Here is a 20833-nt window from a genome sequence, read left to right on the forward strand (position 1 = left end):
TTACATATTGGAACTTCTTTTTGGGCTCGTGCACTCAATACTTCTTTCATTTTATGTCATGTTCTGGGTGCTTTCACTCTTGTTCTGGATCAGATTTGTATCCAGGCAACATTTATTCAAAATGGTCTGTTGATCCTTTTGTTTTCAAGTAACTTTGACTTCAGTTGGGTACTCCTTACATTGAGGCTTGTGTGTTCTTCCTTCTTCTATTCGGGCCTGGCATGGCCTAGCCCGTTAAGGCGTGCGACTCGTAATCTGAGGGTCGTGGGTTCACTCCCGGGTCTCGCCAAACATGCTTGTCCTCACAGCCGTGGGAGCGTTATAATGTGACGGTCAATCCCACTTTTCGTTGGTAAAAGAGTAGCCCAAGAGTTGGCGGTGGGTGGTGATGACTAGCTGCCTTCCCTCTAGTCTTACACTACTAAATTAGGGACGGCTAGCACAGATAGCCCTCGAGTTGCTTTGTGTGAAATTCCAAAACAAACAAACCTTCTTCTATTCACCTGTGGATGTCTGTGGTCTGTTCATTTGCCATCAGTGTTTCATGTACTTTATCTTCTACATATTTTCTCTGGATCACCTTTTCTCCTTCACAGTTCAGCAGTTCTTAAGGATATCTTTTCTGTTCAGCTCTTTTTCCTTTCCTTCTGTTGTACACTTTTATCCTCATAATGTTCTGGATAAACTTCTATACCCTATACATGTTTTCTTCTGTCATATTACTTGCGTGACTTCCTTCTGTGATTTTCATTCCCACTTCTTTCTCCTTTGGCAACTGTCCTCTATTTGTGTTCTTCCTTCTTTCCCAATTGGGTTTTGGCTCTTGATTTGATTGGCTTCTTCCTCTTTATCATCTTTCTCTCATATTGTGTTACAAGTGTCTTCTCAGCACCTTACCTTTTCTTTGGTGTTTCATAATTTTTGTTCTTTGTAGGTACTTCAAATGGGCATAAGGATTACCCATGATACTTTCACTTCTCTCTCTGTTTCAGATCATGATTTTCATCCTCTTTCACCTGTAACCATTCTAACATTTCAGAATTCAGTGAGACTTTGATTGGGTAAGTTTTTTTTTTTTTTTTCTCCTTTTTGGGGGCCTTTTCTACTTTTATTAATGTTCATTGTTTGGATTCCACTATGTGTAAGTGTTGCCTGACCAGGTATTCTTTAACTACTCAAATTCGCACTGTCAAATCATGGCAACTTGTATATTATAATTCTATGGCCACATAATGCACATTGCAGAGATGGGATGCTCCACAAGATTGCTTATAGGTTTATTCTTGTGATATAATTGCTTCAAAAGTTTACCTTTCCTAGACTGTACTTACCCATGGAGTACATGGGTAAAGCAGAAGGGGATAGCTGCTCATTCCTGCCATATATTACATAATTGGTATGGTATGCTTTTCAAAGTAGGATCTCATAGTCATCCCTTGTACTGTCTCAGGTGTTGTCATTCCTTTGGACTCCCACTGCATTTTACTTCCTTTTTCTGCTAATGGAGTTTGAGAGTCTTTATCACTTTACAATTTCAAGCCACTGGGGTGTTGTACTGTGGATGCATCTCTGAATGGATTAATGAAATACAAAGAAAATATAAAAATGATTATAAGACCATTCAGTTGAGTGTAGGATGATGGTGTTCTGCTGGTGTAGATTGAGTGATATCCTCCAATATGAGACATAAAAACAAATGGGAGTAAGATTTAAAAATTGCAATTTACCTTATCAATTGTGATTTCTCATCCTACCCTTGTAGGATGTGAATGTCAGTTTCCAGTGCCTGGGTTTTGGATTTAGAGTAGAACCAATCAACATTTTTACATATGTATTATGAATGTCTGTGTTCTTCCTTCATTTATACTCCATCAGTGTTGTGGGTCATGGTAAAGGTAATTGTGGATTGTTATAGGGGTTCCTTCCCTTCTGATATTCCTTGATGTTTCTTATTCCAAGGGTTTTAATGTGCTTGTGGTGGTTCCAGTCAATTTTGCTTTTGAGGTAGATGGTTTTAAGTTATGTAGACATCTTTTTGATACTGACTGTTGGAATTTAGTATTGATTTACCATGTCCACATATGCCCTGCTTATGAACTTGAGGTGAAGATGGCATGATCCTCTTTCTTACCCTGGTCAGATGATTGAGTTATAGAGTGTGGTTGATTTTTCATAGATATGATGCTTTTTCCTAACCCTATATGGATACCCATTCCTGGTGATTTGGGTTTTGGAATGTAGTTGACACAATGACAGAATGATTCTAATCCTAGCTCCTGCATAGGTTTTGGTTCCTAGCAGCATGGATTTAGATATAGTTGACTTGCTGTTTACAATCTATTGCATCATAGCCACTCTACACTTAGGGGCACACCCTTTTCATTTTACCCACTTTTATAATTCCTGGATTGAGTTTCATAACTATTGCATGGTTTGGTTCACTTTCTGGCCATTATTTTCTCTCAATTTTATGCGCTCCTTTGTTTTCCTCCAACATGAGCAACAACTTTCTACAATGGGTGAAGAGTTCACCTGTTTTAGAAGTGGTGCAGTTATTCCACATCAGATCTTTGAATCTGACTGTTTCATCTCAGTGTCCTTTGGATAATTTCAAAGAATGTTCTTTCTTTCCCTCACACTATTCCCTCTACCAATTCAGTGTGGGATTTTAGCTATTTATGTGAGAGGAGGTAATGTACTGTATCAGAAGCTATAATTTTTCTTCACTGAAAACGTAGTTTTGATAGGTACTTACCTCCTTTCCTTTATTATTGTTTAAGAAGGTCCTAGTCCTATCTTAACACTTTGCTTACCTTTAATGTATTTAAAGAAATCATCATTATTTTTTCATTTCATGTCAACCTTTTCTCATGTTTTTTATTTTATAATTTTCTGTCTCAATCACTTTCTCCATTGTACGTAGTCCTACATATCTCATATCATTGCAGTCAATTTAAATAACTTTTTATATTTACAATGCTTTTCTATACTTTTGTTCTTCATGCTTGTTGTGAGCCAAGTGTTTTTTTATTTCCTAGCAGCCACTCTTTTTTTTGTCTAGGAGGAACAAGTGTATTTTGAATACTTAGTTTTCTGAAACTTTTCTTATTTCATTAGTATCTTCAACTAATTAAGATGCCATAGTTGCAGCAGATAATTCTTTAAATTTTTTCTTTATTTTGGAACCAAAATCTCTTATTACTTATTTTCACATGCAGCTTCCCTTGCAAACGAGTCAGTTCCTACCCTGTTTAGCTGGAAATCATCCATTCTAAAAAAAAAAATCCTTTTCTCATTGAACTGGTCTCATAAATCCATTTGATCAACATTTTCTTTACATATTAACCTAAGCCTAGTAATTAGTCTTAATGACCTACATAAAATTTCATCCCCACAGTTATACCTAGATAAATTTTAAGGACTGGATTTGAGTTTTTTATAGTTTAGTGGATAGTACAACAAAGATGAACCAACAGGTATTTTGTTGTCATTCACTTTTGTTACTTTATTTAGAAGGACTAAGAAAATGTTTCATATAATTAATTACTTAGTATATTATTGAATTGTTACTTTGTAACATATTACATGTTGAAGGCTCAAGTAAAAGTTTATAACTTATGTAAATGATTATGTAGAAGGAGAATTGTGCCATAATATTTTTTAATGTTGAAACTTTTAAATTATAATTTCAAAATTTATTTAATGAGTATATTTTAATTTTTGGTTAAACCACAAAATAGTGTATGTGTGTGGAGGTAATCATTAGTTTTCAAAGTACATGCAGTAGAATTTAAATGTTGATTTTTATATAGAATTTTCATAAAGATAAAATATATGCTTTGAATTTGTACATTAGTATGTTATTGCAATCTTAACATTTCATATCAGACATTAAAGGTTTTTTTCTTATATTTAGAAATAACTTTCAGTTTAAATGTTTATTTTCAGCAGTCTACTAGCAAAGGACAAACAAGTATTTCATCTTTTTTGGTAAGTTTCTGAAATTCTGGTATTAATACAATCAATTTGTTACTTTCTATAGCTTTTTGATTTGTACAAAACATACTTGAAAATAAAATCAACTTCACTTTTAAACATTGTACATTTTATTAACAAAATTCCATAAGCATTTGGATAAACATATACCAATCGTATAAGGATGTTAACAAACTTTGGATTGTACATATTTATCATATGATTTTTAGGATCGTGTTTCATAATGTTGTAAATAAGTTAATGTATAGCAATTTTTTCAACCTTAGATCTGTATAAAAATATTGCATATGTGATGTTGTATGTTTTGTTTATGTCTGTATGAATTTTTTAAGTAAAAAACATAAATGCTTTAATACCACAGTGGTTTGTTTACATTTTTATTTGCTAAAAAAATGAAAACTTGTAGAAACATTTTAGCTTGCTTGAATGTGTTTTATGATAGTGATGTATATTCACTATTTTGTTTTAACCAGTTCAAGACTTGTATAATGGTGTTTTAATTTCAGAAGATTTCCCTAATTTATAAGAAAAAAAGTTTTAGCAGCAGTTTTTACCAGTGTCATAATAGTTGCTCTTAAAGTAAATAGAAGACTGTTATAACAAAAGAAAGTTAAGGGATTTTTAATTCTCTTGCAGGTAACACCAGCACAGAAAAAACCTTCACTGTTTACCACTGTAGAAGACAAAGACATACACTATGTTAAGGTTAAAGAAAATAAAACTAAAAACCCATTGAATGAAAATATTATGCCAGATAATTTTACACGTTTATCAACATGTGAGAAAAATGAAATCCCATTCGATCCAAATATTTCGTTTTTCCAAAATCACAGTGAACATGTATCAAAAAAAGAAGTAAGTGTTGGTAAAAGATACAACAAAGATAGTCTTAAGAAAATATCTGTAAGTGAAAGTTTGAGCCAAAATATATTTGATGTCAGAGAGGAGTCATGCATCAATAATGAAAATAGTAAATGCTTGTCTCATGAGAAATGTGTAATCTCATGTGTAAAATCAAATTCACCCAGTAATGGAGATTTTAATCTCTCTGATTCAGCAGATGAAGATGGCTCTATAATTCCTGAGACTCCACAAGAAATTCAAGGAAAATTGGTTAGAATAAAAAATACAGTCACCTCAAGTGATAGTAATTTAGTAAAAAGACACATCCTGCGAACAAGAATTGGTAGAAAACAGTTGTTTTCTGTTGGTTCATGTAAAGAAAGTTGCATAAATGATGATGATACTTTAGAAAAAGCAAATATTGGGAATAAAATAATAGTTAAACGTCCTTTTGAAATGGAAGTGTCTACTGTGGTGAAAAAATTTTGTGGGGAGTTTGTACCATCTAAAGGAAATCCTATTTCTGTGTTAAAAACAGTGAAATCAAGTGAAAATAATGCTTCTAATCAAATTATACACCCTGTTTTATCTGAAAAAACACACCATAATTCTTCTCCTCATATTAAGTTTCTAATATCACAGGATGATAAACATAAATTTTTTCAGACTAACAGTGTTAAAGAAGAGGATTCAGATATAAAAGTCTGTGGAAAAGCTTTTAATCACATTCTGTCTCATTCAGTAAAGGAGAATTTTGGTAAAAGTGTCTTTACATCTATTAGTGATAGATTTCCAACTGCAAAAGATGTGTCTTCAAAACAGTTAGTTGATGAAGAGTTAAAACTTCAAAAAACAGATGGAAAAACTGCATCTTCAGAACAGGTTTTCAATAATGTCTCAAAAAGTATTCCAGTGGAGCAGATAGAAGAGAATTCTGTAGAGTTGGGTTTTTGTGAAGATAGTAATGATGCTCTGTTGCAGAGTGCTTTAGAAAATCTTTCACCTTTCAAGATATCGCCTTCTAGTGACTGTCCAAGGTATTTTAGGCAAAACTGAAGCTAAGTTTTTAGATAATTACTTAGTCTATATTATGGTCAATTAAAAGAAAATGGTTGTAAAAGTAATAAAGGCCTGTAACTGCTCAACTCACTAAATTGAAATTGATGGCCTAGCAAACATTCACCTAAAAACAATGGCAAATAAAGCAATTATTTATATATATATATATTCACATTATCAACAAATGTATTGTTTTTTGTTTGCAGTACAAATTAAAATATATTCATGTATATCATTCCCAAAATTGTATAATAATTAATTTGTTCGAAAGTATACTAAATATAAGGTTTCATCTGTAGATGTTTCAAACACTTGCAAAAGATTTCAGAGCATTTAACCATGTTTAACATAACTGAATATAAAAAAAATCTAGAACTTACTTGTTCAAAAATTAGGGAAAATATTTTGACAATTTTCAAATTTATAAGCTTTTATGAAAATAATATTTGTATATAGCACATGAATTAGAAATACATTTAGTTTCAGATTAAGTACAGTGGTTGGGAATTTTTGAAAAATTTTGTTGTCTAAAGGACAAAATGCTAGAAAAATCTTAAACCCTTCCTGTTCCACAGAATACTGGAATTTCCTTTAGCATAAAAGTGAAAACAGTTAATACAGTATCATTAGCAACTTAGTTTTATTAGAAATGGCCAATACTGCATTTTGTATCTAAGATTTTTATATATACTAATTACTAAATTTTAAAAACCATACAAGACACAAATGAATGCAGAAACAATATATTCTACAATCTTTGCACGAACTTATAGATTTATTATTTAATTTAATGATGCTATGAGCTAAAATGGTATTTTATTTATATGCTAGATTTTTTAAAGTTCATTGTAAACTTTTATTATATGTTCTAAGTACTGAAAGTTGAACTTTTTTGGGCTCCTGCTGTGATCTGAAGCAGTGTAATATTATGATGCAATCAGTATTAGTCTATATAGCCCTTCACCAGTGGAAATGTTACACACCCATGTGAAATTAACCCAACTTGGCTTGAGATGGGTTTTTTTGTTTTTTCATTTCAATTTACATAATTTTTGCACTTAACAGTTTAAACTTTTAGTTACCTAGTAGAGTTCTTTTTACTTTTTTGATTTTGAAAAAGTAAAATACAAAATTTTTGAAAATTTCAGTTAGAATTTGTGATTCAAATTTTATTAACTTGATTTCTTCTTTGAATGAAAGTACAAAAATTTGGGCACATGTTCCAGAGTTTATGGTGAACTTTTTTTCCCTGTTGTTATTAGCTCATTTTTTGAGTTTTGATAAATAATTTCAAATTTCTTAATAACAACAATGAAGAAACCATACCATGTACAACCAGGCATACTTTTAAAAAGAAAAGATCTTGTGGGTCAGCTTAGTTATATATATATATATATATATATATACACACACACACAGAGATATATATATATATATATATATATATATATTTGACGCTTTGTTTGCCACTTTTATCATTCCTGACTGAAGACACTCTGACAACTAGTGATGTTACTGACATTGTGCACCAGGTGATTGATTCCAGTCTAATCTTGGATTAAGGATTCCAAATGTCCTCATCTTTCTGCTTATTTTATTCTTCCTCCTGATGTGGAACAGGTAGTCATTTCTTTTTTTCTGAGCTGTTTACACATGTATGTGACATTTTTACTTTTTTTTCAGTTGATTTACCCCTTGGTGTGGATTCCTGTACGTGGTGAGGGGACCTCCCAGGGAAGGTTCTGTTCTATCTGGTTACCTTCTCTGGGATCTAAACATCCACCCACGTGTTTGTCGTGCGTGGCGACTTGTGAAGGGGAGGAGAGGATCCTGGTGGTTGAGGGGTCCAACCCCAACACACCACTTTGGCCTCGAATTCCTGTAGACGGGCGACCTTTGGGTGGCCCCCCTTGGGTCAATCGGCTGGTCCACTTGGGCTAGAGTCAACCAAGTACCAGTGTTGGAAGTTCTCAATGGGTGTTGTGGACATTGTGCCTGATGCTGGTGTTTGGGTATAGTGCTCACGAAACCCTGGCATTGCTGCATTGTTCTTGCGTGACTTTGTAGTGCGTCCCCTTGTAGGGCTCCATGGTGGGTGGGGGTCAGTGGGTACCGAAATGTTTTCTTTTTCCTATGGATCCTCCAAAAAATTTAAATAAAATTGTAAAAAAACAGTCAATGGGTAAGCGACCATGTCTTGAATACTCAGAACAGCAATCTTCAACATCAGTAACACACGTACCTCATTTTCTTATATTACATTCTCTTTCGGAAAACCTTTAGGGCAAATGTCCCTTTTTTTATTCAAAAGGACTAGAGGGACTTGCTGGCTCTCCAAAGTCAGTAAAGAAACTTCGATCTGGTGACATATTGGTTGAAACATCCACATCCCAACACAGTGAACTCCTCTTGAATTCAAAGGCAATTGGGGATATACCTATTGAGGTTACACCCCATGCTACCTTGAATTCTTCACGAGGAGTTATTGTTGAAAGGGATTTGAAGAACGTTCCCAAGTCAGAGATTCTCGCTGGTCTCTCCACTCAAGGAGTTTCTGCAGTGAGGCGCATCTCCACTCTCAAAGATGGAGTTACACTGCCAACAAATACCCTCGTTTCAACATTTACTTCACCACGTGCACCTGCCACCATCAAGGCAGGTTATCTCATTTGCAGGGTTCGGCCATACATATCAAACCCTCTTCGATGTTTCCAATGTCAGAGATTCGGCCACTCAAAGACATCTTGTCGTGGTTCCCTGACATGTGCTCGTTGTGGAGGCAAGGACCACGATGCCTATGACTGTGACATGAACCCACATTGCGTAAACTGCAATGGTTCTCACCCCTCTTACTTTCATTCTTGCCCAAAATGGTTGGAGGAAAAAGAGCTGCAGCGTTTGAAAACGACACATAACATTAGTTATGTCCACAACTCCATCTCGGACATATGCTGCTGCACTTCATTCCACAACTACAGTGGGAGTGCAGACAGATCTCTCTGTGCCTCCAAGCGAATCATTTTCAAAACAAATGAAAAGACTTTTGACCTCCGTGGTTAAAAAGGTTGATGAATCGATTTTCACACCCATCTCTGTTCCTGCCATACCTTCCAACAAACCTCAAGATCCACGTCCTCCAGTTTCAAATACAGGCATTTCTTCTGATACATCTTTTTCTCCCACCACAAGAGACAAAACAATTATTCGTTTGCATCCTCAGTCACTGGATTCCCCTTTCAATAACAAAAACCTGCCCACCCGACCCAGAGCAGGATCCATGTAGGTTGATAGACCTCCTCCGACTAAAGACAGTAAAGAAAAAAGACGTGGTCGTAAACCGAAGGGTTCTCCAGCCACTTCACCTACCCGTTCTTAAAAATGGCCACCTTGATACAATGGAACTGTCGAGGTTTACGTTCTAATCTGGATGATATCAAAACGCTGATTGCTTCCTACCATCCTGTTTGTCTTTCTTTACAAGAAACATTTCTCAAAACTGCTGATACTGTCTCCATTCGGCAGTTTTCTCTGTACAGAAATGACAGGTTGTGTGATGGTCGAGTACATGGAGGGGTGGCACTGTTGGTTGATCAACACGCGCCCACCCTGTCTTTGTCACTCAACACACCCTTGGAGGCTGTAGCCATCCGTGTTTCCTTGGGTCATACCATCACTGTTTGTTCTCTGTACCTGTCCCCTGGAGAGACATATGATCAATCAGATCTTGATGCTCGTTGAACGGTTGCCATCTCCATTTCTAATCCTGGGGATTTTAATGGACATCATCCCCTCTGGGAAGTGCTATTATTGATGGGAGGGGCCGATCTGTAGAGCAAATGCTCTCTGATCACAATCTTTCTCTTTTCAATACTGGTTCTTCCACTTACTTTCATGCACCTAGTTAGTCCTTTACCGCTATTGATCTCTCAGTTTGCTCCCCTTCATTATTCTCCCATTTTTCATGGAGGGTTGACAGTAATCCACTAGGCAGTGATCATTTTCTGATAATTTTGAGAGAGACTGGCCGTGGTCGATGCCACCCTACCCGCGTGCCCCGGTGGAAGCTGGATCAGGCAGACTGGTCCACTTTCACTGCTTTCGCAGAACTTGATCCTGCCATCGTAAATCAGCCATCAATAGACGACTGTGTAGCAGCGGTAACTGACTGTATTACACATGCAGCTGCTCAGTGTATTCCTAAAACCTCAACACGTTTTCCACGATATCCTCGTCCGTGGTGGAATCCTGCTTGCCACTTGGCACAGAAGGCACAAAAGCGGGCCTGGGATACTTTTCGTAGATATCCCACACTTTTAAACCGGGTTGCTTTCCAACGGGCCCGTGCACATGCTAGGTGGGTAAGACGTCAAAGCCAGAAGGAATCTTGGATTAAGTTCACAACCAGCATATCTTCTACCACCAGTTCCAAGATCATATGGGACAGGATTCGAAAGGTTAATGGGCACTACAATTCTGTCCCCCTCTCGATCTTACTCTCTGATGGTCAGGAGGTGACTGATGTTCAGAACATCGCTAACACTCTAGGTGAAAGCTTTTGCCGGGTATCTAGCACTTCTGCTTGTTCCTTCACCTTCCTGGCCATCAAGACTCGGGCAGAGCGATCACCTCTTTCCTTTCGAACTGACTGTTTCTTTGACTATAATTGTCTCTTTACCCTGGTGGAACTAAAAATGGCCCTTCATCGGTCTGCCAGTACGTCTGTTGGACCTGATGATATTCATTATGACATGTTGCACCGTCTATCTCCTGCTTCTCTTGATGTCCTTCTGATTGTTTCCAACCAGATCTGGCAGGAGAATGTTTTTCTGATGCCTGGTGCCAGGCTATTATTTTACCTTTCTCTAAGCCAGGGAAAGATCCCAAGATTCCTTCAAACTACCGTCCAATTGCTTTGACGAGCTGTCTCTGTAAGACATTAGAAAGGATGGTTAATGCTCGTCTTGTTTGGTTCCTTGAATCAAACAACCTCCTCTCGCCCACCCAGTGTGGGTTCCGTCGACATCACTCCACCACAGACCACCTAATTCATCTTGAAACATCTTTCAGAGAAGCCTTTCTCAACTGCCAACATCTTGTATCAATATTCTTTGACATAGAGAAGGCTTACGACACAACATGTAGGTATGGGGTTTTGTGAGACCTCCATACATATGGGTTAGGTGGCCATCTACCCATGTTTATTAAAAATTTTTTAATGGACAGGAGATTCCAAGTTCATGTGGGTTCGACACTTTCCTGTTCTTTTGTACAGGAACTTGGAGTTCCTCAAAGCTGTGTATTGAGTGTTACACTCTTCAGTATAAAGATAAATGCCATCACTGAACAACTCCCTCTCACTGTTGCGAATGGGCTGGATGTCGACGACTTTCACATCTCATGTCAGTCGTCAAACATGAGATATAAATTGCGGCAACTACAAACTGCCCTCAATTGTGTACAGAAGTGGACTCTGGCGTACGGCTTTAATTTCTTTCTTTCCAAAACTATGCATGCACTTTTGCCATCGACGGGGTATTCACCCTGATACTGAACTTCATATTGGTGAAGTTTTGCTGCCAGCGGTCCCGGAGACCAAGTTCTTGGGGCTTATCTTTGATCATAAACTGACCTTTATACCACACTTAAAGCAGCTTCGGGTCAAATGCACAAGAGCACTGAACATTCTCCATGTTCTCTCTTCTACCAGTTGGGGGGCAGATCGCTGTTCAATGTTAAAGGTATATCGTGCTCTTATTAGATCGAAACTCGATTATGGATCAATGGTTATGGCTCTGCCAGACCCTCGGCCTTAAAGATGCTGGACCCCATTCATCACCAAGGACTTCGACTCTGCACTGGGGCTTTCCGTACCTCTCCAGTTCAAAGTATATACATTGAATCTCATGAACCTTCTCTACACCTTCGCTGTTTGCAACTATCTTTACAATATACTTCGAAACTTCATTCCTTACCAAAGCATCCCACCTGGAAATGTGTTTTCCTTCCTCGGTGGGCAGTACTTTTTCAGAACAGACGATCTGTCATTGCTCCGTTTGGCCTTCGCATCTGGGCGCAATTGGATGAAATGGGTCTGTCCTTGGATAACATTGCAGATTCTACAGGTCGGCCCATCCCACCATGGCTTATTACAGCCCCCAAATGTGACCTTTCTTTCAGTCACCTAAAAAAGGCAGATACTCCAGATTGGAAGTACCGTCTTTTATTCAATGAATATCTTTCAAACAATCATTCAGTTCCCATTTATACAGATGGTTCCAAATCAGGTAATTCAGTGGGCTCTGCTGTGGTTTGCTATGGGTCAGTAGTTGCGCGCAGAATCCCTTCTACAGGTTCTGTGTTCACTGCTTAACTGTATGCCATATCTCTTGCCCTGGATCATATTGCAGCTGAGCAGTACTCCAACTGCACTATTTATACTGATTCGCTTAGTTCTATACTTGCCTTGGAATCGCTACACGTTAGCTCACATCCTATTCTCGCTGATATTCGAAACCGACTGGCCCATTTCTCATTAGCAGCTACTTCAATCCAGTTTTTCTGGATACCAGGCCATGTTGGTATTCGCAGGAACGAGCTTGCAGACATGGCAGCTAAATATGTCTGCTTCAGCACCATCACTCCTATGCCTATTCCGTACATGGACTATGGTGTTGTCTTGAAGGCTCAGCTCCGTGCCAGCTGGCAGTCCACTTGGAGTGAGCAACGCGACAACAAACTCTTTCAAATGAAACCCAAAATTGGACTTTGGCTATCTGGCTTCCGTAAAGTTTGGAAGGAGGAAGTTGTTCTCGCTAGGCAACGCATTGGTCACAGTTTTTTAACTCATCATTTTCTTTTATCTGGAACTGATGCACCAATGTGTAGTTTGTGTAACACTCAAATCACTATCAGCCACGTTTTACTTTCTTGCCATCGTTACAATTTTCAACAACGGCAATATTTTAAACATATTTTTTCCCAGGGTCAGTCTGTAACGTTGGACAGAGTTATTGGTGATGGTGACTTTGTCCACCTTGATAATGTTTTTAATTTTTTAATGGCCATTAATCTTTTTAATCTCATTTAGGTGTTGCATATTTATTCATTACACCTTTATAATTGTGGTTGCTTTTTAACAGTTTTAATCTCTCTCATTCAATTTGACATTGGACAATGGCCAGAACATTAAATAACTCGACACCAGGACTGGAAAGGCCAACTTCAGGTGACTAACGCTACTGTTTGAACTATCCGTTTGAACTACTCGTTAGTCGTCCTGGCGAGTTGTTATTATACTTTTTCTACATATCATTTCACACTTTTACTGCTTTACTTTTTAGTACTGGCCATATTGACTCATAACCCGGAACCAGGACTGGAAAGGCCAACTTCAGGTGATTGACGGTGGTTCTTGAACTTACCTGTTAGTCTTCCTGGCGGGTTATGATCATTACCATTTTGCTAGAGTAAATATTTTACAACTTTGAAGACTGGATGTCACCATTGGTTTTTACACCATTTTCTGTTTTAATTGCTGTTTGGTTTTTACCTTCATTTACTTTTACAAATTCTACTCCATTTACTTGACTTTATCTTTTTACTGGACATTTGGCTGCTCATTGTAACAATTTTGCTATGTATCTTTTAAAACTTCTATTCTTTTACATTTTGATACTGGTTGCTATGACACATAACTAGGACCAGGCCTGGAAAGACCAACTTCAGGTCACTGACGGTGGTTCTTGAACTTACCTGTTAGTCTTCCTGGCGGGTTATGATCATTACCTTTTTGCTAGAGTAAATACCTTACAACTTCTTATACTCTGCCTTCTATCTTAACATTGTAGACTAGGTGTCAACATTGGTTTTATACTTTTTTGTTTTACCTTCATTTTCATTTATGTCTATTACTACATTTATTTATTTTTTTTTTTTTTACATTTTTACTGAATGTCTGGCACAGATAGCTTCGCTGCTTTGTGCCATAAAACACTAAATCAATCAATCAATCAATTCAGTTGATTTTTGCTGAAGCTTGAGTTACCTTGCTGCATGAGTCCTCTTCTTCTCGCTGATTTTTCCTCACCCCTTTCTCTGATGTTTGTGTACATGCCAATATCCTATTTCTTAACTTTGTACCAAATCCCAGCTGCTTCATCCTCCCAGAACTCAATAAATTTTTTGTGTGGTGTTTCACTGTGATTCTTCTTTTCTTGACCATTAGCTTGATGAATCTTTTCTTTCAGCTTGGGGATCTTTTTTTTTATTATTTGTCGTTCTTTTGACTTCAGCCTGCTTGTCTTTATCTTGTTCTTTTTTTATTATTTTCACTATCTCTACACTTTACCTTTCTTCAGAAGCTTTACATAGAAATTTGAGAATTAAAGAAAAATTACATTTACCAGTTCTTCACCTTTACATAAGATTTTAAAATTTATCTGCAGTGTCCCAGTTCACTTGATTTTCTTATTTCTTGTATTAATTTAATCAGGATGCTTTACTTTCTTGAGTCATCTTCCACACGTTTTGTTATTTATCGAATCTTAATGTGGCAATTTCATGATAAGGTTTTGGAGGAGTTTCTTAATTATCAAAATCTCGTGCAGTGATCATTGCTCTCTGATTTTTCATTTTTCTTTGTTGAGGATATTCCTAGTGGTTTTCTGTCTTTGAGAGTCTCTTAGGGTTGACTCATCTTCTACTCATAATCCTCTCAGTATGTTTCAGTGTTCTTCTATTGGACAGCTGGGCATCATGGATTACAATTTGACTTGTTTTTAGATCAGTCCCTCAGTTTCAGTGCAGGTGATCTTTGGGTTACATAGGTGTTACATCATGGGCTTGACATACTCAACCTTTTCTTTATATTCCTCTCAGTTCCCTTGCACCTTCAATGTCTGGAGGAGACTGTATCCTTTTTCCATTTTATATGAAAGCTCTGTACCACGTTCTTGATCCCCAATCTGCAGTTTTAATTCTGCCTTTTAGCTTTTTGTGAGTTCTGTGACAAAAGACAAATTGTGTTCTATTATTGTATTATTATCCTTGAATCAATTTTTGGTATCTCTCAGTTCAAGAATGATGGTTTTCTTAACCCTGTAGTTATGGGTAGGTCCATTTGGCACTTGCTTGTGTATACAGGATGATGCACAGTTTAACAATATTTATGATACTTTGAGCTTTCATTAATGTACCTTCATAAAAATTGATAGGATTTTGTTAAAAATTACAAGTATTTTGTACACAAAAAAAGAATGAGATTATATTAAGTATTTTCAATAACTCCATTATTTATTTATTGTAGTTATTTGCATTCAGACTCTGAATAGTTTAAGTGCAGGTGATTTTCATGTTAAGTATAAAAATATATTTTTCTATCTTATAGATTTTAAATTTCACTTCCATAACTCCTAAAACCTCCTAAATGAATATCAAAAGTTTTTTGACATAAATATTTGTGTCATTTTTCACTTTCTCTACCATATTATTGACTGTGACTGTAATCATCAATGAATAGTACAATGAAATGTTTAAAATTGAGACGTAGGAAAATATGTAAATACCTATTAATTTTTGTCGAATAATTTTAAAAGATCTTCTTTTGGTTATAATCATAAGCAAATATTTTTCATATTTTATTTCCTCTCCTGTCCTTTGGCATTATAATTATCTATCACAACACACATTAATGGGCGTCCCTGGCTAATAATTCAGTCTTGTTGACAGATTTTTTAGCTTTCAGTAGAATGTTGTTGCATTCAGGAACTGAAGAGGATTTATGTTAAAAAACAAAAATTAAACTAATCAATTATGTATCTTAAAACATAAGACAATTACAGAATATAAAATTGAACCTTAATATACTTTAACTACCAAATTAACATAATTCTTGTAAGGATGAAAGTTCTAAGAGTGGTTTGACTAGTTCTGTGTGGAATTTTCCCTATTTCAAAACAACTATTGAAAGATCATATTTTAAAATGGGCTCTTCTATTGATTATATATATCTAGTACAAATAAGTGTAAATGGCTGAGAAATTGCAACTCTGTAGAAAATGAACGTAACTGCCGTCAAGAGTTCCAAGAAATTTATTTCTCCTTTTTCCAAATGTACCATAAATAACTTTAAATAGAATGTGCAAATGTAACTATTAACCTAATGTTTGTTTATACATAATACAGTGTACATGGAGAAGTACTCAAGTTAAATAGCATGAAAAGAGTAAACTCGTGCATCACATGACAATGAAACAGAAGTTTAAGAAGCTTTGCATGGTTTCTTTTGAAATAAAGGAATTGAAACTTAAATAAGGTAAAACATTTCATTGTAATGCCAATGTCATTGACCTATATTGATAAAAAGGTTGCTTAATGAAAGTTTTAATGTAACTCAGTAAACATTTAATGCTGCGAAGAGCAGTGTGCAGAAAGGAGGGTGAATTACTGTTGGAATCATTTGAGAAGAGTGCTCTTGCCTTAGCTGTGGATGAGTAAGATTGTTGTATTGGGTGCATTTCACACTAACTTTTGTGACAACCTTTTCTACCCTGCATTTCAACCATGGTGGTCAGGTTTTTCAACTCCAGGCCCTTCCCTTTGGGTTATGTATAGCCTCTTATATTTTCAGTTGAGTCCTTGGGAGATTTGCAGGTCCTTATAAATTTAGTTCTGCGGTATGGGATTCATTTTCTCGTGGTGGAAAGAAGGCAGATGGCTTATTATGTTGTTTGCAATAAAACAAATAATAGCCATACAATAATCTATCTTGTATCTATTACTATAGGTTATTGTATTTTAAAGGTTGATTTTTGAACTTGTTTATGGGACAGATTTAGCCTCATATTTCCTTCATTTCCTGGAGAAAAAGTTCTGCCTCTTTTTTTGGGACTTTGACTTCTTTCAAGGCTTATGTTCCTTGTTACTGGAATCTGGCCAACCATTGAAGTTCCCCTGTCTTTTTTGTGCTTCTCTCCCCCACATCTTTTAACCCCTCAATGTTATAGTAGTTTGATCAAGCTCACATTATCCTGGGAATTCCTCTTCTCCCAATTCATCCAGACTTGTTTCTGTTTACACACACATCTGATAAGTGGAGTGTGGTTAGACACCTTCATCCTGTACAAGGTCAAGGTCTGGTTTCTAGGAGAGCATCATTTTCATGTCAACATCCATGAGATGTTAACTGCTGAGCATGCTTATAAACCTCATCTGAACCTTTCTCATCACTCATCCTCTTTGTCTGATCCTCCTGTCTGGCTAAAATCTGTTTAGTTTTCAGGGCTCCTATGTGTTTTCCATTTGAACCTTTGACCACATGTTCCTCATAGCATTTTTTTTTTTCTAAAGGCATATTTTTTTTCTTCTTCTTTCTAGCTGTGTAAGATATCACTCTGACTTGGGTAGCTCCTGCATTATTATTCCTGGGATACATTGATGTTCTTTCAGACAGCTCCTTCTCCCAAGACTTAGGTTACCTGGGAGAGTGATCAGATGTTTCCCTTTCTTCTCTGTATAGTTGATCTGACCCCATTTGTCTCCTTTGTCCTGTATGAATATTTGTTTGAAGCAATGAACATCTCTTCTTGCCAAGGGATATCTCTACTTCTTGTAACTTGCCTTCTTCATCTTTTAGTGGTTGAATTATGCAATTTATCTGGCTAGTTTATTCTTCTGTGGGTGTTTACACTTTTCATCCTTTTTGTGTATCTTCCTACCCGGTTTTTCATTTCATGGCTTTTCTTGTATGTAGTCATCAATATCACCTGGATGAGATCTTGAACAACTTGTGACACTTTTGTGTTACTTTACTTATTGCAGGTTTACCTACTTCAGTTGCTATTCTTCCATTTTCTCAGAGATTATAAGAAGGTAGATTGTTAATTATTTCTGGAAATCTATTGCAGGCCTTTTAGACTGAAGTAAAGTCTCTGTAGATCAAAACATGCCATAATTATACATGCTGCTACTATAACTATTATTAATAACAGTATAGACCTTACTATTTTATTCATGTAAGTGTGTGTGTGTCTATATATACAGTGGTACCTCGTTTCTCGAACTTAATCCATTCCAGAAGGCTGTTCGAAAACCGAATCAATTTTTCCCATAAGAAATACTGTAAATTAAATTAATCCGTTACAGACCTCCAAACATTATGCATTATGAAGCATTTTAAGTAAAAATATTGCTTATTTATACCTGTATAATAATACATGCATAAAGTTAACCAAAAAAACTGTAAACAAAATAAAAAAAACAATAAATGAAAATTTAATTGCACTTTACCTGTGCTGAGGAGAGCTGATGGTGTGAGTGAAAGGTGGTGAAGAACGTGGAGAATAGGAGGGTTATTACTGTTTGGAAAGGGAGTCATTTTCCATAAAAGAGTTGGGTAACTTTCCTTCTGGGGTTCTTTCTCTTTTCTGTCTCTTTGCACTGCTACAACCTGCTTGAGACTCACTGGACCTATTTCTCATTAAAAACTTTTCTAATGAGGTTTGTTTCTGCCTGGCACCCTAGGGCCTCATGTCGCACCACACTATGTATGCCACTTCTTTTCCTAAATTTTTCAAACCACCCCTACTATCCTTAAAGGCATCACTTGTATCAGCACTCATTCCAGGGGTGTTTTTCAGGAGGTCAGCATGCAACTGCTTTGCTTTCTCACAAATGATGGTCTCAGAAATACTATCACCAGTTAACTGTTTTTCGTTTACCCAAATCAACAACAGTTTTTCTACCTCTTCCATTGTTTGTGATCTTTGTTTTGTAAGCACTGTCACTCCTTTTGCAACATTGGCTCCTTTGATGACCTCTTTATTTTTCAGTATGGTGCATACTGTACACTCCGCCACACCATACTGTGTAGCAAGGTCAGACACGAGAACACCACTCTCATACTTTGCTGTGAAATGTTTTTTCACCTCTATTGTGGCTCTAACAACTTTTCTTTTTGATTTGCTGTTTTCATTATCCTTCTTTGACTTATGGTGGTTTATTTAATCAGAATATTTAGAAAACCAAAAAGAAAAACGAGAATGTTCACAGCAGATTTTAGCGGGGGTGTGGACTGAGTGACAGGTGCAGGTAAAATGTTTTGGGCAAGCTTAGCGTGGGCTGAAAATGGTCAAAGGGTTGTTCGGGTCATCAGTTGGGTTATTTCGGGGGTTTGGGCCATGACAGCTTGGTCCAGGAATCGAGTTTATGTTCAACAATGGAGCCATTTTTTCTCAAACAATATGTTTGAAAACTGAATTGTTTGAGAAGGGAGTCATTCAAGAACCGAGGTACCACTGTACATATATTTATACAACTGTTGCAGAAAGACAAAAATTTGATTTCAGTTTATTAAATTAGATCAAATGAAAGATAGTTATGTTACAAGCCACAAATTTTTTATTACTTTCACAAAGACATCAGAGAAATACATGAAATTTAAATGTTGTTGACTTTTCGTGACTTGCATGTGATGCCATAAACAGAAATATTGTGTAACTAAGACTTGTTTAAAAGTAGAGAAAGGGATGACTGTTGAATCTGCCTCACAGTTGATTATTGGCAATTTTTGACTTGATTTAAAGTTGAATATGACCTTTTTTTTTTCTTTTTTACAGCTGGTTTCATAAATTAACAATACACATGAAGAACAATAAAGATATTATGAAAACAGTAGTCAGTTTATGGCTCAGCAGATATTTTGCTCTATTCAGATCTGGTCTGAAATCTGTTTTAAAAATATTCTGAACCCTTCAATGAAGTCTTCTTCAATATCATTTGCATAAAAAACAACAAGTTCTTTTGCTTTGCAAATAATTACAGCTCTAGTTGGTCTCTGCACTAAGTTAGAAGATATAATTTTTCATTGAATTTAATATAGGATTTCTTTTGTTATCTTTCCATAATGAGTGTCTATGATGACTAAGTATATATTACTGCAAAATTTCTGTCATTCAGTTCTGATATGGTCTTCTATGTTGCTTTTGTTAAATAAGTTCTTTCTTTTTGGGACTCATTTAGTTTCATCTGAGTATTCTGCAGAAGATATCACTGCCTTGGCTTTTATTTCATATGAGTCGTATTTGCCTTCTTCCTACAGTGAAGAAAAATAGGAATATGTGCAACTTTGTGTCAGAGTATATTTCAGTGCCTGGTTCTTGTATAGCTTTGTTCACCCTATTCATGTTACTTAGAATATTACACGTGACACACATAAAGAGCAGCATGCATTTTATATATTTTGTTGACTTAGGGTATGGCTTGATAAACTACAATTAGTAGTTGTCTAGCTTATTCTGCTATGTCAGTTGAGGCTTTTTTGATTTCTTTACTGTTCATTGTCAATGCTTTGGCTGCCTAATTGTGAACAGACCACAAGGTTTTGGACAAACATATTTCAACACCAACGTTTTTTTTTAAAGTTATTTATCAATTTTGACCATCACTAAAGAGAAGCCAATAGAAAAGTATATAATTATTGTAAAATGTCAAAATACTTTACTGCTTCATTACAACATTCAACTCCTACAGTTCTGTCTAGATTTAAACTGTGTGTATGCTTGAGATAGATTCCTGTATGTAGTGAGAATACCTCCCAGGGATGGTTCTGTACTTTTGGTTTTACCTCCTCTGGGATTTCAACATCCATTCATGTCTTTGACATGAATAGAGCCTGTGAAGGGAGGGAGAGGATCCTGGTGGTTGAGGGTTCCAACTCCAACATACCACTTTAGCCTTTAATTCCTGTAGATGGTCAGCCTTGAGGTAACGTCTCATGGTCATTCGACTGGTCCTCTTGGGCTAGGTTTAACTGAGTACCAGTGTTGGATGTTCTCAATAAGTGTTGTGGACATTGTGTGTGATGCTGGTGTTTGAGTATAGTGCTCATGAAACCCCAGCATTGCTGCAGTGCCTTTTTTTTGGCATTGTAGTACGTTCC

The 20833-nt window shown here is 36.3% G+C and overlaps 1 protein-coding gene across 5 annotated transcripts in view; it reads left to right on the forward strand.

The window, feature by feature from the left end:
- Dna2 (DNA replication helicase/nuclease 2) overlaps positions 1-20833 on the forward strand; it is a 79093-nt gene that overhangs the window by 6706 nt on the left and 51554 nt on the right. For 4 of the 5 annotated variants that reach the window (XM_076483825.1, XM_076483827.1, XM_076483829.1 and 1 more), the window contains 2 exons: positions 3949-3990; positions 4633-5876. In XM_076483825.1, coding sequence (XP_076339940.1) covers positions 3949-3990; positions 4633-5876 — 1286 coding nt within the window. The remainder of the gene's footprint in view (positions 1-3948; positions 3991-4632; positions 5877-20833) is intronic. The other variant, XM_076483826.1, reaches the window with a different exon arrangement.

This window comes from Tachypleus tridentatus, chromosome 13, assembly GCF_004210375.1.
Source record: "Tachypleus tridentatus isolate NWPU-2018 chromosome 13, ASM421037v1, whole genome shotgun sequence".
NCBI lineage: Eukaryota > Metazoa > Arthropoda > Merostomata > Xiphosura > Limulidae > Tachypleus > Tachypleus tridentatus.